This window comes from Hypanus sabinus, chromosome 3, assembly GCF_030144855.1.
Source record: "Hypanus sabinus isolate sHypSab1 chromosome 3, sHypSab1.hap1, whole genome shotgun sequence".
In the NCBI taxonomy this organism is placed as follows: domain Eukaryota; kingdom Metazoa; phylum Chordata; class Chondrichthyes; order Myliobatiformes; family Dasyatidae; genus Hypanus; species Hypanus sabinus.
The window spans coordinates 126,822,950-126,844,144 of NC_082708.1; the positions used below are offsets into that span (position 1 = coordinate 126,822,950).

A 21,195-nucleotide genomic window follows, 5' to 3' on the forward strand; every position below is an offset into this window, starting at 1 on the left:
CGAGGATGTTTCTTTTGGCCACAGAAATAACAAGGCACGAGTTTCTTACGGGCCACAGCCGTGGTCTGGGTCGGGGAGCTCGTGGAATGGCGACTGGCGGCGGCGTTGGCGAATTCGCTCCCGGGAGCCGGCGGTGGCGGGGTCTGAGGCGTCCACGAAACCGGCGGGGAATCGCGCGACTGGACAGCGTCGGCGTTATGCCGCGCAGCTTCTAGAGCGTTGGCCTTCTCTATCGCCGAGCTTAAGGTAAGATCCGAGTTCTCCAGCAGCCGCTGGCGCATGTACACTGACCGCAGTCCCGTCACAAAGGCGTCTCGCACCAGCAGCTCCGCATGCTGTTCTGCCGTGAGCGTCTTGCAGTCGCAAGGTCGGACGAGTGTCTGTAGTGCTCGGAGAAACTCAGCGCACGATTCGCCAGGCCGCTGTTGCCGGGTAGCTAAGCGATGTCTTGCGTAGACGGTGTTCACCGGCCGCAGGTACTGTCGTTTGAGGGCGTCCAGTGCCCCTTCGTAGGTCGGCAGGTCCCGGATAAAGGAGTAAACTTTGGAGGAGACCCTCGAGAGTAGGATTCTGTGCATAACGGCGGGTTCAGTCGCACGAAGCTCCGCCAAGTACGATTGGAAGCATGCAAGCCAGTGTTCAAAAGCGAGAGCTGCGTCAGGGTCTTGAGGGTCCAAATCCAACCGGTCCGGACGCAAAACGGGTTCCATGTTTTAAAACTTCCAGTCAATAAAATTGATGCACCATCAATAACTCACTCTGAGACGTAGGCGAGATATCGGCTTTTATTGACTGGAAGAAGGAACCAGGAGTGAGTGTCTATCATACAAGGTCCTGGAGACTGAGGCCGATCTTCAGGCCGCAGGTCTCCTTTATACAGGGGCCTGTGGGAGGAGCCACAGGAGCAGTCAGCAGGGGCGTGTCCCGACAGGCACATAGTTCACCACAGGGATTCTACAGGCACTGCTAGAGGAGGCTTAGTTGTTGAGCCTGTTCAATAGATTTGAGACTGTTGCGCCCTGTGAGGATGAGAGTGGACAGGAAGGGTAAGCAACCGAACCATGGCACTGTGGTTCAGGAAGCCACTCAAGAGGGAGAAGAGAAACATAGCTGTAATTGGGGATAGTTAAGGCAATAGACACCACTCCCTGTTGCAAGCAGCAAGAGTTGCAAAGGCTGTGTTGTCTGCCTGCTGCCTGGGTTTGGGGCATTTTATCTGACCTGCAGAGGAATTTGAAGTCAGAGGGGAAAGATCGCATTGTTATGGTTCATGTGGGTACCAACGATGTATGAAGAACAGGGGAAGAGGTTCTGCTGTGGGAATTTGAACAGCTAGGGACTAAATTAAAATATTGAACCAAAAAGTTATCTTTTGATTGTTACCTAAGCCACATGTAAATTGAAACAGAGTGAATAAGATCAGAGAATAAATGCTTGTCTCAAAGATTGGTGATGGGAGAAGTGAACTTGAATTTGTGGGACATTGACACCTGTATTGGGGAAGGAGTGAGCTGTTCCAATGGGAAGGGCTCCAATTGAATCATGTTAGGCCCAGGGTCTTGGCTATGTATAGGGCTTTAAACTAATTAGAATGTGAGGGGAGGGGTGTGGATTCAACAGCTTGCAACAGTAAGGTTAAAGTAAAAGGGAAGGAGAGTGCACGAGAAGTAACAAGTCTCCATGATTCTAAAAAAAAAGTTTAGAAAGGGATAAGATTTTAACTTTCAGTAAAATAGAAACAAAATTGAAAAGGGCGATGAATTGATGGGCAGAATGTGTTTTACTTGAATGCACAAAGTATATGAAATAAGGTAGATGAGCTTGTAATGCAGTTAGAAATTGCCAGGTATGACTCTGTGCATCACTGAGTTGTCGCTAAAATAAGATCACAGTTGGGTGCTTAACATCCAAGGGTACACATTGTATCGAAAACACAGGCAGGTGGGTAGAGGGGGTGGGGTGGCTCTGTTCAAATCTTTAAAAAAAAGTGACACAGGACCAGATGACGTAGAATCATTGTAGTTGGAATTAAGAAACTGCATAGATAAAAAGAGTCTGATGGGAGTTATGTACTGGCCTCTGAACAGTAGCCAGGATGTGGGAACAAATTACAATGGAGATAGAAAAGCATGCAAAAAGGGCAATGTTAAGATGGTCATATGGGATTCAAATATGCAGGTAGATAATGCAGGAAAATCAGTTTGGTGCTGCATCCCAAGAGAAGGAATTTTAGAATGCCTATGAAATGGCTTTTTGGAGCAGCTTGCAGTTGAGCCCACTAGAGGAAAGGCAATTCTGGACTGGGTGTTGTATAATGAAGAAGATTTGATTATAAAGCTTAAGGAGCACTTATAAGAAAGTGATCATACGATAGAATTCACCTTATAGTTTGAGATGGAGAAGCTAAAATCAGATGTATCAGTATTATAATGGAATAAAGGGAAGTACAGAGGCATGAGACTGGATCTGGCCAAATTTGATGGAAGGGAACCACTGGCAGAGATGACAACAGAGCAGAAATGCTGGAGTTTCTGGGATTAATTTGAAAGGCACAGGATGGGTTCATCCTAAAGAAGAAACATTCCAAAGGGAGAATGAAGCAACCGTGGCTGACCAAGGAAGCAAAAGACATCATAAATCTATGGAATACATTGCCACAGAAGGCTACGGAAGAGAAGTAATTGGGCATATTTAAAGCAGGTTGATAGATTTTTGACTAGTAAGGGCATCGAAGGTTACAGGGGAAAAAGCAGGAGAATGAGGTTGAGAGAGACAATAAATCAGTCATGATCAAATGACAGAGTGGACTAAGTGGGCTAAATAGCCTAATTCTGCTCCTATATCTTAAAGGTTTATGAAAACAAATTAGAAAGCATGTACAAAAACTCAGCAAATATTTTGCATCAGTCTTCACCATGGAAAACACCAACAGTATGTCAGAAATTTGAGGGTCAGGGTATAGAATTAAATATAATTGCTATTACTAAGGAGGAAGTGCTTGGAAAGCTGAAAGGTCCAAAGCTGAGGCATCACCTGAACCCGATGGTCCACACCCCAGTGTTCTGAAGGAGGTAGCTGAAGAAATTGTGATGGTATTTGTAAAGATGTTTCAATAATCGCTAGATTCAGGAATAGATCTGGAGTACTGGAAGTCATTACACTTTTTAAGAAGGGACGGAGGTAATGAACAGGAAATTATAGGCCAATTAGCCTGACTTCAATGGTTGGCAAAATGTTATTGTCCATTATCAGGATGAGGTTTTGCAGTTTGGAGGCACGTGATTAAATAAGCTGAAGTCAGCAAGGTTTCCTAAAGGGGAAATATTGCCTGACCAATGCCTTATAAAGCCTGAATTTTACAGTCTTGCTTTTATATTCTAGTCCTCCTGAAATGGGAGGGCAGGTGGGCAAGGGAGAATAAACTTCTATCAATCTTAACACAGAAGAAGAAACCCTATGTGGCTTAGTTGAAGGCATTTAATAGCAGCAATAACACCGGAGTGGCAAATGTCAGAACTACATTTTGTTCGATTCTGCTTTTGATGTCAAAGGGTTCAAACATATTTCTTTGTCAGAGCTGACTTTACAGCACATTGATAGCTTTGGATGGCAGTTAAACTTCATTAACAGCTTTAATAAACTGCTACTCGGACCACTCACTACCTTGGTGAGATCAATGAAGGAGTAAATATAATGACATTCTTTGCTCCTCGCCAATCTCTTATAGCTGTCAAACTAAGATCATATTGACTGCAGGTTTTCCAATGTAAACGTGTCCATTCAAGATCTACAACCAGGTCTGGCAAATACTTTCCCATGATGCTCAATAGCTTATTATCTCAGTAGTTGGCACAATCATTGTTCTCGTACAGGGTTATAGTCTTTGCACTAACATATTCTGCAGTACAGACCCATGTCTCAAAGACTGAGAAACTCAAGCAAATGCTGCAACAGTGACAACATCCAATGTTTATCAGTTTCAGATGAAAGACATCATCTGAAGCTCCACTGACAGTGACAATATTTCCTTGGTATACAGCTGAAGGCACATTCCACACATTTTGACATTTGTTTATGACAATTGGTCTTTGGGTGTTTTTTTTTGCAGATTAACCTGTTGTCTTTTTGATCCCATTACATATGCTCCTTGTACAGAGCGTCATGAAGACAAATAGGTTTTCTGGTAAACTTGTACCCAGCAGTCATTGGTACAACATTTAGCAATATATTTAATTTGATTTTGAGTATTTTCAGTTTTTTTAATTAAAGTTGGTGAAGATGGCTTATTTACTAGTGACAGGCTTTCTTGCAGCACTGTTGGCCTCAAACCAATCATCAACCTTTCATTCGTATTTCTGACATACTGAGAATGCAGAGCTGTAAGAGAGGTTTCAGTTATATTTCAACAGATTTTTGCACTGTGTAGGAGTGAGTTGGAGAGGGAAATACAAAATAAATGCAAAGGTAAGCCATGTGGCCACTCAAACCAACACCACTATTCAATATAATAAGAATCGATCTGCCCCATTTCTGCTGTTGTGCCAGTTCCCCATAACTCTCAATGTTCTGATCTAATTCCTCTTTAAATCCCAAATAACCTAGCCTCCATAATCATCCAGAGCAAGATGTCCTGAGTCATCACCAGTTGAGAGAAGGTTATACACTTCAGTTTTAAGTGACCATTCCCTAATCCTGTAAGCTTGTCCCATCATTTCAAATTCTAAACTTTTAGAAACATCTCAACATCTGTCCTGTCATTGTCTCCTAGAGATCGAATGTGTTTCAAAATTATCAACCCTCATTCTTCCAAACTCCAAAGAATATAAACCTAATTTTTCAGCTCTCTAAGTTTGACAACATACTCATCCCGGAATTAGCCTGCTGAATCTGTTTAGAACTTTCGCCAATAAACCTTGAAGAAGAAAAAAATTTGGTTGAACGATGAAGCTGGTAAATCCATATAAATTTTACAAATATGAATTTTACACTAGGACCTTAATGAATGAAATTATTGATTTCAAAACATTCCATCATATAATAACCTTTCAATCGTGTGTGTGGCATGCAGCAAACTGCATGACCAGATTACTCGGATTACTCTGAGATAAAGAAATTAATTTGCTTCAAAAGCTTAACCTGCTTGCTTCTGATATTGAAAACTGAAGATTACATTATTTCACATTGTCCAAAGCCAAAAATCAGGTCAATGCATATAGCATACAGCACATCAATATTACATGACTCAAAAGGTGTTTGCAAGTTAATTTATAGTTATACAAGTTTTATATCCATGTACTCTGGAAATTACCTCCTTTGATTTATTGTAAATTCTGTATCCATGAGTATATTTCAAACGCTTTTGTTAATAACAATCACAATGAGAGAGTAATTTCTTTAGCCCAAAGGAAAATTATTGAAAATCCTATATCATGGGAATGTCTCTCAAAGTAGGAAATACTCATATTTCAGGAATCACGTACTCTTGTAAACCCCTGCAAGATATATATCCATGAAATAAATCAACTGACAGCATATGATACTATAAAGCACAATTATTCTGATCAGAATTCATTCAAAGGACAGGGAAAAAAAAGGATGCAATAAAAAGATTCAACTATGGTGCTGCAGTTGGGCAAGAATCATCTTCTGTGCCTAAAGGGCTGTTTAAGATTCTTTTATATGGAGACCACTAAAAAAATTGCAAACAATTGGACACCAGTTTCATTGCAAGATGATATAAATTTAAATGTAGATTTTTGCACTTTGCCTGGTACAGTTACTAAAGTAAACAGAGTACATGATAGTTATTAATTCTATTTCTAATTTTACTCTATGTTCTGTCTGTTACAGAGGGTGAGAGGAGTGGTAACCAAAGAACCAGGTCAGAAACTGGAGGAAATGAGTATAGATGTCGTGACTAATAGGAACAGGCAGGAGTAAGGTAATCAGACACATTGGGATAAAGAGAGTGAAGAGTGTTTTAATAGTAGGAGTGTTATGGGTAAGGGTTATCAACTTAAGAGCATGGATTAGTGTCTGGAACCATGATGTTGTGGCCACAACAGAGACTTGGCTGAGAGAAAAATAGAGCTGGATGCTTAATGTTCCAAGGTTTTGTTGTACTAGAAAAGATTAAGATATAGGTAAGAAAGGAATGTTGGGGGACACAGGCGGATGGGAGGGAATTGCACCATTAATCAGGGAAATAGCACAGTTTCACTCAGTTCTAAAAGAAGATTCATCCTCTGAATCTATATTGGTTATATGGGTAAACACAAAAATAAGTCCCTCCCCCTACATGAGGAAGTGCCATACTGGAGCTGTGTTGGACAAAGAAACTGGTCGGGTGACTAATCTTTTACTTGGAAAACAGTTAGGGAACTGTGAATGTAACTCCTTAAATTTTAAGATAACTATCGATGAGGATAAGTGTGGGCAATGTATGAATCTTGTAGAACAATATTGTAGAGCAAAGGAAATTACATGAGTATTAGGCTGTAACTAAAAAGTTAAATGGGAACTGTTGTTTTTAGCCTAGTTTGCATCTGACATGTGTAGGGGTATTCAAAAACCAAATGCACATTGTAGAGAACAGTATGGAAGGAAAGACTAAACTAGCAAGGTAAGGGAACTCTGAATGTCGAGGAAGTTGGTAAATTTAGTCAAGAAGTAAAAGAAAACATAAAAAAGGTTTAAAAGCTAAAATCAAACAGAGCCTTTGAGGAATATAAAGAAATCAGAAAAAAAAATATCAAAAAGGCATTAGGAAAACCAACTTGTGCTCATGTACAGAATGAACTTGGGGGTCCAAGTCCATAGCTCCCTGATGGTGGGTTCACAGGTTGATAGGATGGGAAAGAAAGCACATGGCACCCTTACTTTTATTTATTGAAGACCTAAATTCAGGAGGTGGCAAGTTATGTTTCAGCTTTATAAAACTCTAAGTTATGCCCATTAAATGAAGGATGTTGGAGACAGTGGAGAAGAGTTTTACCAAGATGCTGCCTAGACTGAAGGCGAGCAAACTTGCTTTGTGTTTTCTGGAGCAGTAGAGGCTGAGAGGATATCGGATAATAGTTTATAAGATTATTAGAGGCATTAGATAGAGAAGACAGCCAGTACCTTTTCCCCCAGGGTGAAAAGTCTAATATAAGAGGGCACACATTTAAGCTGAAAGAGAGTAAATTCTAAGGAGATATGCAGATCAAGTTTTTTGGTGGGTACTTGGAACGCACAGCCTGTGGTGAGGTAGAGGCAAATATAACTGGACGATCAAGAGGCTCCTAGAATGTGTAGAAAATGCAAGGATATGGTTATTGTGCAGGAGAAGGATGACATTAACTGGACATTTGATTACTAATTTAATTGTTTTGCCACAAGATTGTGGGCCAAAGGGCTATTTCCTGTGCAGTAATGTTTTATTTTCTTGACCTGGACAAGTGGAAACATGAACATTATTATTAATTATATAGAGTAATGTTTGTGACCGTTAATGGAAACATTGACATTTTCCCAAAAATTCCATGTCAAAGTAAATTGTAATAAGTATTATTATATTTTTACAACTATGCTTCCAATTGCACTTCTTATTTATTCATTGTTAGTATAAATACACTAATGCATTGTTCTTTTTCTTGTATGTAGAAATACACTGTTCCAGCACAACTTCATGTGTCATTCCTTCCACTTGCTTGATACACATTGCCACAGGGCAACAAAATGTTTTGTCTTCTAAATTATTTCACCTATAAAGGTGTGTTGTTCAATACAAGAAAGGCAACTTGGGCTGGAATTTAAAATTGTAACTTTTCAAAGAGTAATCCAATAAATGGTTTCCACCGCCAACTCAAATTCAAAACATGAGTAAATTGTGATCTACTTGAAACATTCAAAGTACAAAGTCCACCAACCACACTAGTTCAACAAGGTGTTTATCATTTTAAAATAGATAGTATATATACACACACCAATAATTTCTTTCTCTTTACACTTGTGTAATGAAGAACGACAATAAACAATCTTGAATCTTGAAGGAGGAAACCTATGTAAATCCAAAGGGAAGTCTAACTGGCATATTACAATCATACAACACATTTAAGGCTATTTCAAGATAATTCAGACTGGCACACAACACTAATGAGGTCTATATTATTAGCAGGAATGGGCAAGAAAAACAAGCTCACCTGTGAACATTTTTGTCACCATTTTACTTTGTCTTCTGGCAGAGCAGACAAGCATCAGCCACGGTGGGAAAAACTCATGATGAGATGCTAGAAGCTCTGCAATAGTCCGTGTCAAGCCTGTTGGCTTTTGCTCTCCTTCAGCATAATTACAGCCTTCATCAACAGAGTCCACAACAATAAAGAGATTCTGCTGAGGAGGTTTTATTCCCAAAAGTGGTAAGAGTACACACCTGAAATAAGGAGACATGAGAAATGTTACTCAATGCCGATGTCCATCACTAAGTGCAAAATCAAAACATTTATATATTTTTCACTAGTACATCTGAAGCATAAAAAAACTTTTACCCTTTAAAAGTTGTTCCAACATAGCACAGCTACATTTTAAGTTTAAAGACAAAATGGCACATCTTGGGTAGGTGCCTTTACCTTAGTGCAAACATTTGAATTCTGTTATGTATGCATAGGTATATTTAATTTAGAATTAGTATCTCACAAATTAGTGAAAATTCTGCATTTGCATACTTTACAAATAATTTCAAATTCCTATGGAGAAGTCTCAAGCAAGTTCACATTATTGGTAAATTTTCTCCCAAGAAAATTAGACACCTCAACTTGAATGTTATGGGTCAGGCAAATAATTAATTCATATATCTACCAAAATGGATGAATCCATGTGTTGTCTGGGTTCTGATGGATGAAGCTTTAACAAACTGAAACATCGGCTCTTCTTTTCTATCCCTCCTCCTCCCCCTGAAGCCACAGGACCTACTAAGTACTTCAGCTTCTTCTGCTTTTATTTAGCAACTACAGTATTTTACTTTCATATTGCTGTTGCACACAGATTATCTACCTTTAATGCCCTTCCCTTGGACAACATTGGTGGTGTGGCGAGGGGAGACTAGCAGCTTGAGCAACTGTCAGTCTTCCATAAAAAAAACAAACCTTGCCCAGGCTTGCTCCCTGGAAACTTTCCAAGGTGCAAATGCATGGTCTATCGAGACTAACGGAGGCCCACTACAATCTACCTTAAGGAGAGGAAATTCAGGAAGCCATTTTAAAAGAAAAAGGGTCATTCAATTTGTTATTAAATGCCTGTGCCATCAATGTGCGTTGTCTGCGAAATTTGTTGAGGTAACTATTACAGCCCATGCCAAGTTTATGTAAAGGTTCCATTTGAGAGAACAGCTCATAAGCCAATTTCTCAATAGACTGATTCCTTTCCTATAGCTATCCATATTGCATCATTCTATCTATGAATGTAATAAATTCACTTAATCAAATATTTCCTTAACAATAACCACTTTACAAATTGAACATGTACTGTATATAGTCATTAATGAACGCGGCTGAACATTTTTTCTATTATTACTAATTTGAAAATGCTATGGGAAAAATTGTGTAAAGTCAGATTTCCATAAGTCAGGTCATATGTAACCCAAGATGCCTGTGTATTTTAAATTCTTGCTGTTAAACTGTTAAAGACAAAAAAAGAAAGGAACAAATTGAAAATGAAACATTGCAACATCCTTGAAAGGACAAAAAAGTCTGGTTATTTGAAACCGTTGAATTCAATACTGGGTCCAGAGGGCTGCAATATGACCATATGAATGATGAAGAACTATTCCTTGAGTGTATTGTAGACATTTTAGTACAATGTAGGTAGGCAAAGGCGACAGGAAATAGTGGAAGTGAGCTGGAGAATTAATGTGACAGGCAAATGGAATCTCACAGTCACTCTTGTGGACTGAATGGAGATGTTCTGTAAAGCATTCGCCCAATCTGCAATGGAAGGGAGACCATATTCTGAGCAGTGAAAACAGATAAACTAGGGATATAAATGTTGATTCACCCGGATGGACTGTTTCTTCCAGTGACCTAAACAGTTTTCTTTGTTCTATCGACCGTCCCTTTTTCTGCAATTTAAAATACACTTGATTTCATACTTTTAGATTTTATTTTTTAATTTTCTCTTCATGCATGCTGCCTGATGATGTACTGAGTGTTCTTTCTTTTGTTTCAGAGATGGAGATGTCATTTTGTCTCCAAATAAACACCAAAATAACACACACAAACTGCTGGTGGAACACAGCAGGCCAGGCAGCATCTATAGGGAGAAGCACTGTCGACGTTTCGGGCCGAGACCCTTCGTCAGGACAGTCATGGTACCCAATCCTCCCACATGTTAAAACAGAGGCATAAAATAATAAACATTTATTTTTAAAAAACCTATAAATTTGTTACTCTTAGGTCATCAAGTCAAACATAAACCATCCTCATCAACCACCACATAATAACATTTAACTTTCAGATGCATCTCCAGTATTAAGTTTACTTTAATTGTTTATGGTTGATATTCTACAAATAACAACTTTTGAAATATATCTTTATGATTATTTAAAGAAATGCAGTTGGTGAAATAATAAAAATAGAGAGGTAACAGATATTAGACCTTGGATGTAAATTTTAAAGAAGTATGATTGAATACTCAATCAAAACTAGATTCTTTAAAAGGTTCCTTATGAAGAAAAGGATGAGGTAATTAGTTTGACAATTCCAGGTATTAATACCAAAGTTCTCGAATGCTTTGCTTGATGAGCCAGAATCCTGAAAACGCAGAAAGAAGAGAAGAATTCGCAAATTTGTTGATTTAGGATAAACTGGGTCACAGAAAGATTTACATACAAAAGCAAAGAACTTAACTTTCATGCATTTGGGGAATTGAAAGTCACTGCAGTTATTTACATGGTTCATGATGTTAATAGAGTTAATGAACAACAACAACAGAAAAATTAATTTTTTCATGTCAACAACTCTCACGATGAGTGGATGGACAGTTGGATGCAAATCAAATTGAATTTATACAGCCAATATTATGGTAGCATTAATTTAGGAAACCAATAAGGAAATCGTAAAATAAATCTGTGAGATAAAACTTCAGAGGAGAATTAATGATCTAGGAAATGGAGAGGTGATACCATTTCAGACCTAGAAACTGAGTTTGGCGGCAAGTGGAGATAGAAGTGAATGTCATTAGTTAATTTGTGGATGTCGATCTACATTTGTGGTTGACAGTGGAATGGGGCTAACAAGAAGTAGAATTGCAGGCACAGGCAGTGGAGGGCAATGATGTGCTTTAAGGAGATGATTACATGCAGGTGATAAGAATCATTGCAGTAGAAGCAAAGACTGAAGAGAGCTGTTTCATAGGTGGTAACGAATCTGCACGCAGAGGGGAAACTGAAAATTTGGCCAAGTGATGTCATAATAACAACCTGTCTCTCAATATCAGCTAAACCAAGGAACTGATTGTAGACCTCAGGAGAGGAAATCCTGAGGTCCATGAGCCAGTAATCACCAGAGGAGCTGAGGTAGAAAGGGTTAGTAACTTCAAATTCCTGGGTGTCACTATCTCAGAGGACTTGTCCTGGGACCATCGTATAAATATAATTGCAAAGAAAGCACGACACTGCCTCTACTTTCTTAGGAGTCTGCGGAGATTTGGCATGCCATAAAAAAAACCTTGGCAGGCTTCTATAGATGTGTGTTGGCAAGTGTATTGACTGGCTGCATTGCAGCCTGGTATGGGAACACCAATGCCTTTTAAGTAGAAAATCCTAGAAAAGGTACTGAATATGGCCCAGTACACCACGGATAAAGCACTCACAACCAGGGCACTTTTACATGAAACACTGCCATAGAAAAGCAGCATCTATCATAAAGATCCTCACCACCCACGGCATACCCTTTTCTCACTGCTGCCATCAGATAGAAAGTAGAAATAGAAGTCCTCAAGACTTGCACCACCAGATTCGAGAACAGTTATTATCCCTCAGCCATCAAGCTCTTGAAGAAGAGAATAATTACACTCATTCTATTTCTGGTGTTTCCACAACCAAAAATCTCACTTTAAGGACTCTATCTCATTATTTCAGGGTCTTGTTACTTATTGCTATTTGTTTATATTTCCATTTCTACAGTTTGTTGTTTGTTGATCCTGTTACTGTTCTATCGATGTGCTGAGTATGCAAGCAGGAAAAAGTGTCTCAGGGTTGTATGTGGTGATATGTATGCACTGTGATATTGAATTTTACTTTGAACATTTTTGAACTTTGAATGCATTTGCCAAAGCAAGAATCCAACCACTATTAGGTCAAACTAAAAGCTAGAAAATGGACAAAGAGTGATGTAGATGCACAGTATAGTCATTCATTGCATATTGCATAGTCACTGTTAAGGAAAGCAATTTGAAATAAAGCCCCACAGCTCTAATTAGAGAGATTTCCTGGGAAGTAAAGGCATTTTAACTCACAGAATGTTACAGTATTTTGGCAGAAATTTATTGGTGATACTTGTACATGAAATTGAGGAAAATGATAAAAGTAAGAAATTCACATAATTACAGATGGAGTAGCAAAGAGAGCCAATATATGTGTTTTTCCAGAAACTACTATAAACACATCATTCTGTGCTAAAAATTCCATAACAGTCAAACTGCTTTGTATATCACTAAATTTCATAGTGTTTTTGAAAAACCAATGTAAATAAAAAGGCAGATCTTCTGTTAGCAGACTACGGCTGCACTGATGGGCTCCTCCATCCAACAGGTCTTTTGTGGTCTTCCCAACTCTCAGGCATATGCAAAGGCAGGCCTATTCAAATGAATACAAGTCATTGGCTGCCAAGAAAAAGTAGTCTTTTGTTATTAAAATTAGTTCCAGGTCTTCAATTAACTGAAGCACATATTTCATAGTGCTTTGAATGTAATTTTTCTATAATATCTTTACTTATTTTTTCAGGAAAGAAAATGTTTCAATATTTGACATTTGCAGTCAATACTACTGACTGCAAATGTCAAATATTGAAACATTTTCAGTTGATGAGTCAGAGGATATGGGCTTACAAGTTGCCAAGGCAGTTCTGTGAGTGCAATTGGACATCTGAGTCAAAGCAGCCCCTATACTGAGCTGGGTTCCCAGATGCAAGTTGGAACAAATAGCAAGGCACAAGTAGCATACAGACAATGATCTTGCAGCAATGAATGATTATTTTCAAGGATTATGACACAGTTCTTCCAGTATTTGAAAACATTACTGGTTTAGGGTTTTGTGTCCTATGACACAAGTAAAAGGAATGCAGATTGTAACCCCTTAGAATTCCACATAAATGATTTATGTTCGCTGTAGTATGTTGATAAGTAAACAATCATTCAAATCAGTTTTCAGGAAACTATGCAGAAGTTGAAAATAAACATTTTTATATTGCTTATTTCAGAATCAGAATCAAAATCTGGCATATTATCACTGACATGTTGTGAAATGAGTTGTTTTGGGGCAGTAGTAAGGTACAATGCATAAAAATTACTGTAAGTTACAATAAAAATATGAAAATAAATAGTGAGCTGCTGTTCAGAAACCATTCAGAAGTCTGATGGCAGAAGGGAAGAATCTGTTTCTAAAACAGAGTGTGTGCCTTCAGGCTTCTACACATCCTTCTTAATGGCAGCAATAAGAGGGCAGTTCCTGGATAGTGATGGTCCCCAATGATGGATTCTTGCCTTCTTGATGCACTGACTTTTGAAATTATCCTCAGTGATGGAGAGGTTAGTGCCCATGATGGAGCTGATCTACAATCTGAACTACTTATACTGCACTGAATAAATACATTTTCCATAAGAACTATATGCACAGGAGGAAGTAGGTAATATTTATAAACAAAATGTTGATGTGTTCTGTCCAAGGCAGTCTAACCATCAATCCTACTAAAATACCTCATTGAAGCTACAGTGTAATTAATATATACATACACAACGCTGATAGAACTCAGCAGGTCAGGCAGCATCCGTGAGAAAAGAGTAGCCAACGTTTCAGGCGGGGAACCTTCATCAGGATTCATCAGTTGTACCAATCCCATGTAATTTTCCCGACATCTCCATCAACTCCCTCCTGATTCTTTCCCTTGTCTACAAGCTAGTGGAAATATACAATGGTAAATTAACTTACCAAACCACACATCTTTGGGACATGGAAGGAAACCCTGCAATCATGTGGAGAAGGTAGCAACCCCACACCATCAACACCAGAGATCGCAATTGAATCTGTATCATTGGAGCTGTGAGGCAGCACCTCTCCTTATTCTGTTACTATGCTTATCTCCCATTCTTCTGAATTTTAGAAAGTAGAGATCCTGTTTGATTAATATCTCTTCATAGGACAACCCCTCTATCTCAAAAATCAATATTCTGAATCTCAGTTGCACTCCCACAATTGCAGGTATGTATTTCCTTTGGTAGAGAACCATACCTGTGCACAGAACTCTAGCTGTGATCTCACCAGGAATCATGTGATTACAGCAAGATGTATTTATTCATATATTCCAAACCTCTAGAAATAAAGTCAAAGGATTGCTTGCCTTCCTGTTTGCCAGGTCTATTTTGTGATATGTATAAAGATCTCCCAGGTCCCAATAAAAACCAACAATTTGAAGCTCTGACCATTATACTGCTTTTCCTATTTTTCCACAGAAGGGAATGGCTTCACATTTTTAACATTGTGTCTTTATTCACTTAAATATTTTATTTGCATTACAGAAGTCTTTTTATGTCTTCTTCTAATCTCATACTGAGATTCACACTTACTTGAGGTAATGCTTTGAGAGTTGATGATAAATCAACTCCTGCCTGAGAAGCAACTACCCTCACAATGGTTCAACAGCAGATGCCATTTCATTGGCTCGTCACTCAACCCTGGAACATCTGGACAGTGAAGATGCAATACATCAGGATGCTCTTCATCACTAGAGCAGCATTCAATACTATCATCCCTTCAAAACTTATCAAAAACCTTCACCTTAACCTCAATATCTCCTTGTGCACTGGATCCTCGAATTCCTCACTTGCAGACCCCAATCAGTTTGTATTACCAGCAACATCAGCTCCACAATCTCCAGCAGGAGTGATGCACCTTAAGGATGTGTGCTTAGTCCCCTGCTCTACTCACCTTATATCTATGACTGTGAGACCAAGCACAGTTTCAACGTCATATTTAAATTTGCTGATGACACCACTGTCACTGGCCGAATTAAACATGGAGACAAATCAGCATATAGGAAGGAGATTGAAAATCAGGCTGCGTGGTACCACAACAATAACCTATCACTCAATATCAGCAAGATCAAGGAGCTAATTATTGACTTTTGTAGGAGGAAATCAAGGGTCCATGAGCCAGTTCTTCTTGGGATCTGAGGTGGAGAGGGCAGCAACCTTAAATTCCTCAGTGTTAACATTTCAGAGGTTCTGTCCTGGGTCCAGTATGTAAATGCCATTACGAAGAAAGTATGGCAGCACCTCCACTTCCTTAGAAGTTTGTCTTGATTCCTCTCAGTTTTCCTTATGAGGGAAATAAAAGGCACACAGACTTCAAAGTTACTGATAGAAGGATTAATGTAGGGATAGGTGAAGCTTTTCCACCAGAGATTGGAAAGGGTTTGAAAATTTCATTTGGAAGGTTGGTGGAAGTAGAAACACACATATTTCAAATATATCTGGGTAGTTGCAAACCTCCTAGGCTATAGATCACAAGGAATAAAGTGAAAATATGCCTAATAGCTTTTTCAGCCAGCATCATCATGATGAACTGACTAACTTTCTGTATTAAAGTATTCCATGATTCCATGTAGAGGCTAAGAGCAAAATAATATATTTCATAATACAACATACAAATCTCCAGCAGTAAAATTTTCTGCCGTCTGCAAAAAATTGAATAAATATTCAATGATAATAAATTCATGCAAGATACAGCAGACATTTGGTCTTGCCACTAATATTAGGGAAGATTTGTCACTATAAATAAATAGATGTAAATGCAGTGACTATGTAGGGAAAAAAGATTTTACAAGGAAGCTAACTTGCATAGGGAGTGAAAAACTAACTTTCACTGAAATGTTTGCTTTTACTCTCGAATCTGATAAGCGCATTCCACTACAGAAATAAAAAAGAAACATAGATTTAATTAGATTTCTGATACAATCTATTTCTATAGAAAATTATAAATCTTTAAGTACCAAATATGCAATCCACTTGTCAAAGTTCCATTCTGTTCTTTCCAGAAAAATTCTTAAGTTTTGAAAATAAAACATGAACAATACTGAATAAGCTAACACCTTAATTAAAAGATATGCTTTCAGTATTGTACTTATTTTTCATATTAGCTATGTCAATGACAAGGTGATCTTCAGTTTTTCAGCAAATTGAAGCACCTTAAAGGCTGATTTATACTTGTGTGTTGCATTGACGCTGTAGGTAACGTGTACACTACACCATAGGGTGACATGCACCTCTCCAGAAAAGTTACTCACACGTTGCGGCAACGCAGACCGCAACAACCCTGATTGGTCCACTTGGTAGCATTGCATTTCCTCCTATGTATTTCCGGTTGCTTCTTCTCCGCCATGTCTGTAGGCTGTGCGTACACTGATGCGAAATAGATGAACCAAATCATCAAATCTACCTGCCTACATGAGAAAATGTTTGAAATGCATTTCCTTGTCCATGTCTCTCACAAAGAAACTCAACACAGTGGCATAAAAACCCCACTGCCAACTAGCGTTTTGGCGCACACCAACGCATGCTTGCTACGGCGTAGAGCGATGCAGAAGTAAAAATCAGGGTTACAGTGTAGCCCGTACGCACAAGTATACATCAGGCTTAAGTGATAAGCTGTTCTTTAAAACTTTAATACTTCCTACCAATTTAGTGTGCATCTGGACAAAAAGCAAGTTAAGTTCTAGATTTTGTCTCTATTTTTGCTAACTCAGCTCAAACAAGAATGATATGGATCTAATAAACTATCAACTCACATTGTGAGAAAGAAGGTGGGAAGGAAAAGCTAAAAGGCTATAGACTGTATTTATCCAACATTTCTTTTGAAATGTTTGCATAAAGATATCGCAAAAATGCAATCTAACTCCATTGAGATGATCTTGCCAAAAAATATACTTCCAACAGAAACAACTCCACTAGGGAAAAGTTTAATAGATTTAATTAACATTGAGACCAAGGGACAAAACGAATCTTGAGAAAGCATACTATTTGTACTAGTTTACATGTATCCTATCAATATCTCACTATACCTTGGTCCAGTTTTACTCAGCTAAAACATGAACTGTTCCAACAGAACAAAACATGTGATTAGTTTTGATTTTGCTGATCCTTTTCTGCACAGGATGAAACCACCCACTATTTAACATCAATTGTTCAGCTTCAGGCAAAAATGGCTGGTGTGAAAAAAAAGGATAAATCTGCCTTGCTCAGTAGGATTAAGTATTGGTAATGCAGGGATTAGGGCACATATTTCATATCATAAAGTTGATTACTTATAATTTCTTTCCTTCTTTCATTTCCCGTTTCACCTTGCTAATTTTAAAAACTTCATTCTGACATCATTAACTAACATCTGTTCAGATACTGTATTGAATATTTTTGTTTATACATTCAATACAACAGGATATGCAACTTAAAATACATAAATTCTAACATGATAAATACAAAAAAAGTTATCTGATTTTTCTTTCAGAAAAAGGAATCTAATAGAGGGGTTTACTATTTCCATTGTGCTTCTCTTTCAAAATTCAGTGCGATTTTAGAAACAAAAAACCAAGACATTTTATATCAAACTGATAAAACCATAGAAACTTCATTTATAACACAGACAAGTAGTTTAAGAATGTGTTTGCACAAAACATGGAATTCTGCATATTGATTGCTGGATCTTATGCTCTGAGCATAGATTTTTTGGTTTTGCTTTTGTTTCCATTTGCGGAAGTTTTATCAGTTACATTGGACAGCATTGTTTTTATTTTTGAAGGTGTTGTTTCCTCATTATATTTGTTTTTGTTTATGATAGACCACTTAAAGCTGAACGCAAATTTAATTTCAGACTACCTCTATCACATAGGAATTTGGAGAAAGAAGAAATTTATTTTTATTGAATATAATGTACTTAATTGCATAACTGTGCTGTCACTTCCAACTAACCAAAAATGTTTTGTTAATGATTTTCGTTTTTACTCAGAGTCTGAAGCTTCTCACTTAAGTGTCCAACAATAATCAGCCAACATTGATGAATTCCAGTTGCCTGATACAGTTTCTTCATGATTACAATGTCCTTTCATCATGCTTATCACTGACAGTGCCAAAATTTGCAGGGAAGAACTGTTGCACTTCATGGTTTTGTATGTTTGAAGCACATTGTCCACCAGCTGCACGTAGTTTGGTGCTCTATAGTTGCTAAGAAAATATTCAACAATATCCATGAATGACTTCCATGTGATTTTCTCCGGTCTCACTAGAAGTTCTTTGAATTAATTGTCATTGATGATCTGTTTGATGTGTGGACCAATAAAAATGCCTTCCTTATTCTTGGTGTCAGTTATTCTGGGAAAAATCTGTCTCAAATATTGAATTCCTTCACAGAAATGCTTGTGCCTGGTGACAGCCGATTTCATCCTTGCAGCCTTGAACTGATTAATTCTGATTTTGCCTTTGACAAATTATGTCTCTGACCAAACACAAGGAAATCTGCAGATGCTGGAAATTCAAACAACACACACGAAATGCTGGTGGAACACAGCAGGCCAGGCAGCATTAATAGGAAGAAGCACTGTCAACGTTTTGGGCTAAGACCCTTCGTCAGGACTAACTGAAAGAAAAGATAGTAAGAGATTTGAAAGCGGGGGCGGGGGGAATGCGAAATGCGAAATGATAGAAGACCGGAGGGGGTGGGGGGAAGCTAAGAGTTGGAAAGGTGATTGGCAAAAGGGATACAGAGCTGGAGAAGGGAAAGGATCATGGGGCCGAAGGCCTAGGGAGAAAGAAAGGGGGAGGGGAGCACCAGAGGGAGATGGAGAACAGGCAGAGTGATGGGCAGAGAGAGAACAAAAAGGGGGGGGGGGAATAGATAAATCAGAGATGGGGGAAGGAGGGGAGGAGGGGCATTAATGGAAGTTAGATAAGTCGATGTTTATGCCATCAGGTTGGAGGCTACCCAGAATATATAAGGTGTTGTTCCTCCAACCTGAGTTTGGCTTCATCTTGAGAGTAGAGGAGGCCATGGATAGACATATCAGAATGGGAATGGGACGTGGAATTAAAATGGGTGACCACTGGGAGATACGCTCTGTCCGCCAGAGAAAGCGTCCCAGAGTGTCAAACCTAGACCTATGGAATAAAGCAAACCAAGAGCCCATTGTATTCCTGATAAGGAGGAGCAAGTGGAGATGGGTCGGCCACAAGACCCGGAGGCATAGGCTTTTGGATGAACTGAAAGCTGCTGGTCAAACTTGGGAGACTACAAAACCATCTGCTAGAGATCGCAGGAAGTGGAGGACTTTTGTTGAGGCTCTATGTTCCATAAGGAGCAAAAGGATTAAAGAAAGAGTTACCAGGGGAGGCTCACTTAACATAAAGGGTTCAAAATACCAGTATCAGTGATGTTTTCCATTCCTGGCTCATGCATCATGGGATCTTTGTCTGCCTCCTCTGGACTCCATATTTCTAGTGGCTTCAGTTCTAGAAGACTGTTATTGAGTGGCACAGGACACATGACTGAAGAGAGATTGGTCATTCAACGGATTTGCTACTTTTAAGCAGAGAATCCAGATCTGTTTTTAAGCAGAGAATCCAGATACATTGGTCAGACAGAAGTAGCAGTCTGTCACATGAGCCTTCTGCTCTCTCTCGCCATATCATAAGAACGGGCAAAGGCATTGACTTCCAAGTAACTCTGAACACAGCTCTAAGATTGACGGCGCATGTTGCGCAACAGAAGTGAGGAGCCCATTTTTACACCAAGAGTTCATAGGCTTTCTTAACAAAAGGAGTCATGCTCCATATTTGAGATTTAAGCACATACTCGCCACAAATATAACAGAAAGTATTGCGGCTGTTGCAATATTGGCGAGACTTTTTGCAAATAGTCCTGAAAATACAATTACTTTTTTTATAATGAGTACACCCAAAATGCTATGCGTATAGCATATGTGTATCAATGTGACTGCAAACCAATATACATGTAAATGCAATGCACAGAATGGTGTGTGTGTAATGTTTTCATAGCCTTTCTAAAACCTGACCTGCCATGCAGCATCTGCCCTGCCCAAGCATGCCCAGGGATGCCTGGACTAGATAAAAGACTTTTCAGTCTACATTGTGGGCAACATTTGAATTGATCTGAATTATGAATTGAAATAACAAATATAGATGATTTCAAAAAAAATGGTGTATGATAAGAGAAATTCCATGGTGATTTTTATGATCAGCAGCCCAAAATCTGTAAGTTACACCCAGCAGTATTCAGGAAGAAAAATGTGTTCAGTACTATTAATCAAAACATTTATGTCTCACAGACCAATTATTTGTGTTGATTTTATATTACTTCAGTGGTTCTAATAGGTGTTGGTACGCTATTCATTAATTCATTTATAGGGCAATGCAAATTCCAAACACTTTTACCAATACAAAATTTTCCCAAGATTTACAGACATACCATACAGCTTTCACGTTTTACAACTGAACATAAAGAATTCTAGATTAGTGTACTCGTGTGTGTAAAGCCTTCGAGAAAAGCTGGCCTTATTTGGAAACAAAATTGAAAGAAAGTAGCTGTGTATCATTCTTTCCACTAGATTCAGAAATTCTATATTCATGAACTTTTATTTGATCCTGTTCTGAATACTGCCAAATCAATTTTCTCTTCCTCAGCAGCACGCGTGTTAACTCAAATAAAACTACTTGAGTAATGTAAACAAACTCACAGCCAGTTAACACTATGCCATTGCTATGATAGTGCAATCAATTCACTGAGTACATTTAAATACATGTGAACTATCTGGTAAAGCACTTACATAACTTACTTGACTGTAGACAAGGACAAGTGTGGACTCTGACGATCATAATCAAGTCAAACCTTCTCATCCTTTAGAATATCTACAATCAAAATTAATCTCCTGAAGTTTCTAT

At 38.5% G+C, this 21,195-nt stretch overlaps 1 protein-coding gene across 2 annotated transcripts in view; it reads right to left on the minus strand.

The window, feature by feature from the left end:
• ankrd50 (ankyrin repeat domain 50) overlaps window positions 1-21,195 on the minus strand; it is a 100,667-nt gene that overhangs the window by 50,813 nt on the left and 28,659 nt on the right. For both annotated transcript variants that reach the window (XM_059965099.1, XM_059965098.1), the window contains exon 2: window positions 8,184-8,413. In XM_059965099.1, coding sequence (XP_059821082.1) covers window positions 8,184-8,413 — 230 coding nt within the window. The remainder of the gene's footprint in view (window positions 1-8,183; window positions 8,414-21,195) is intronic.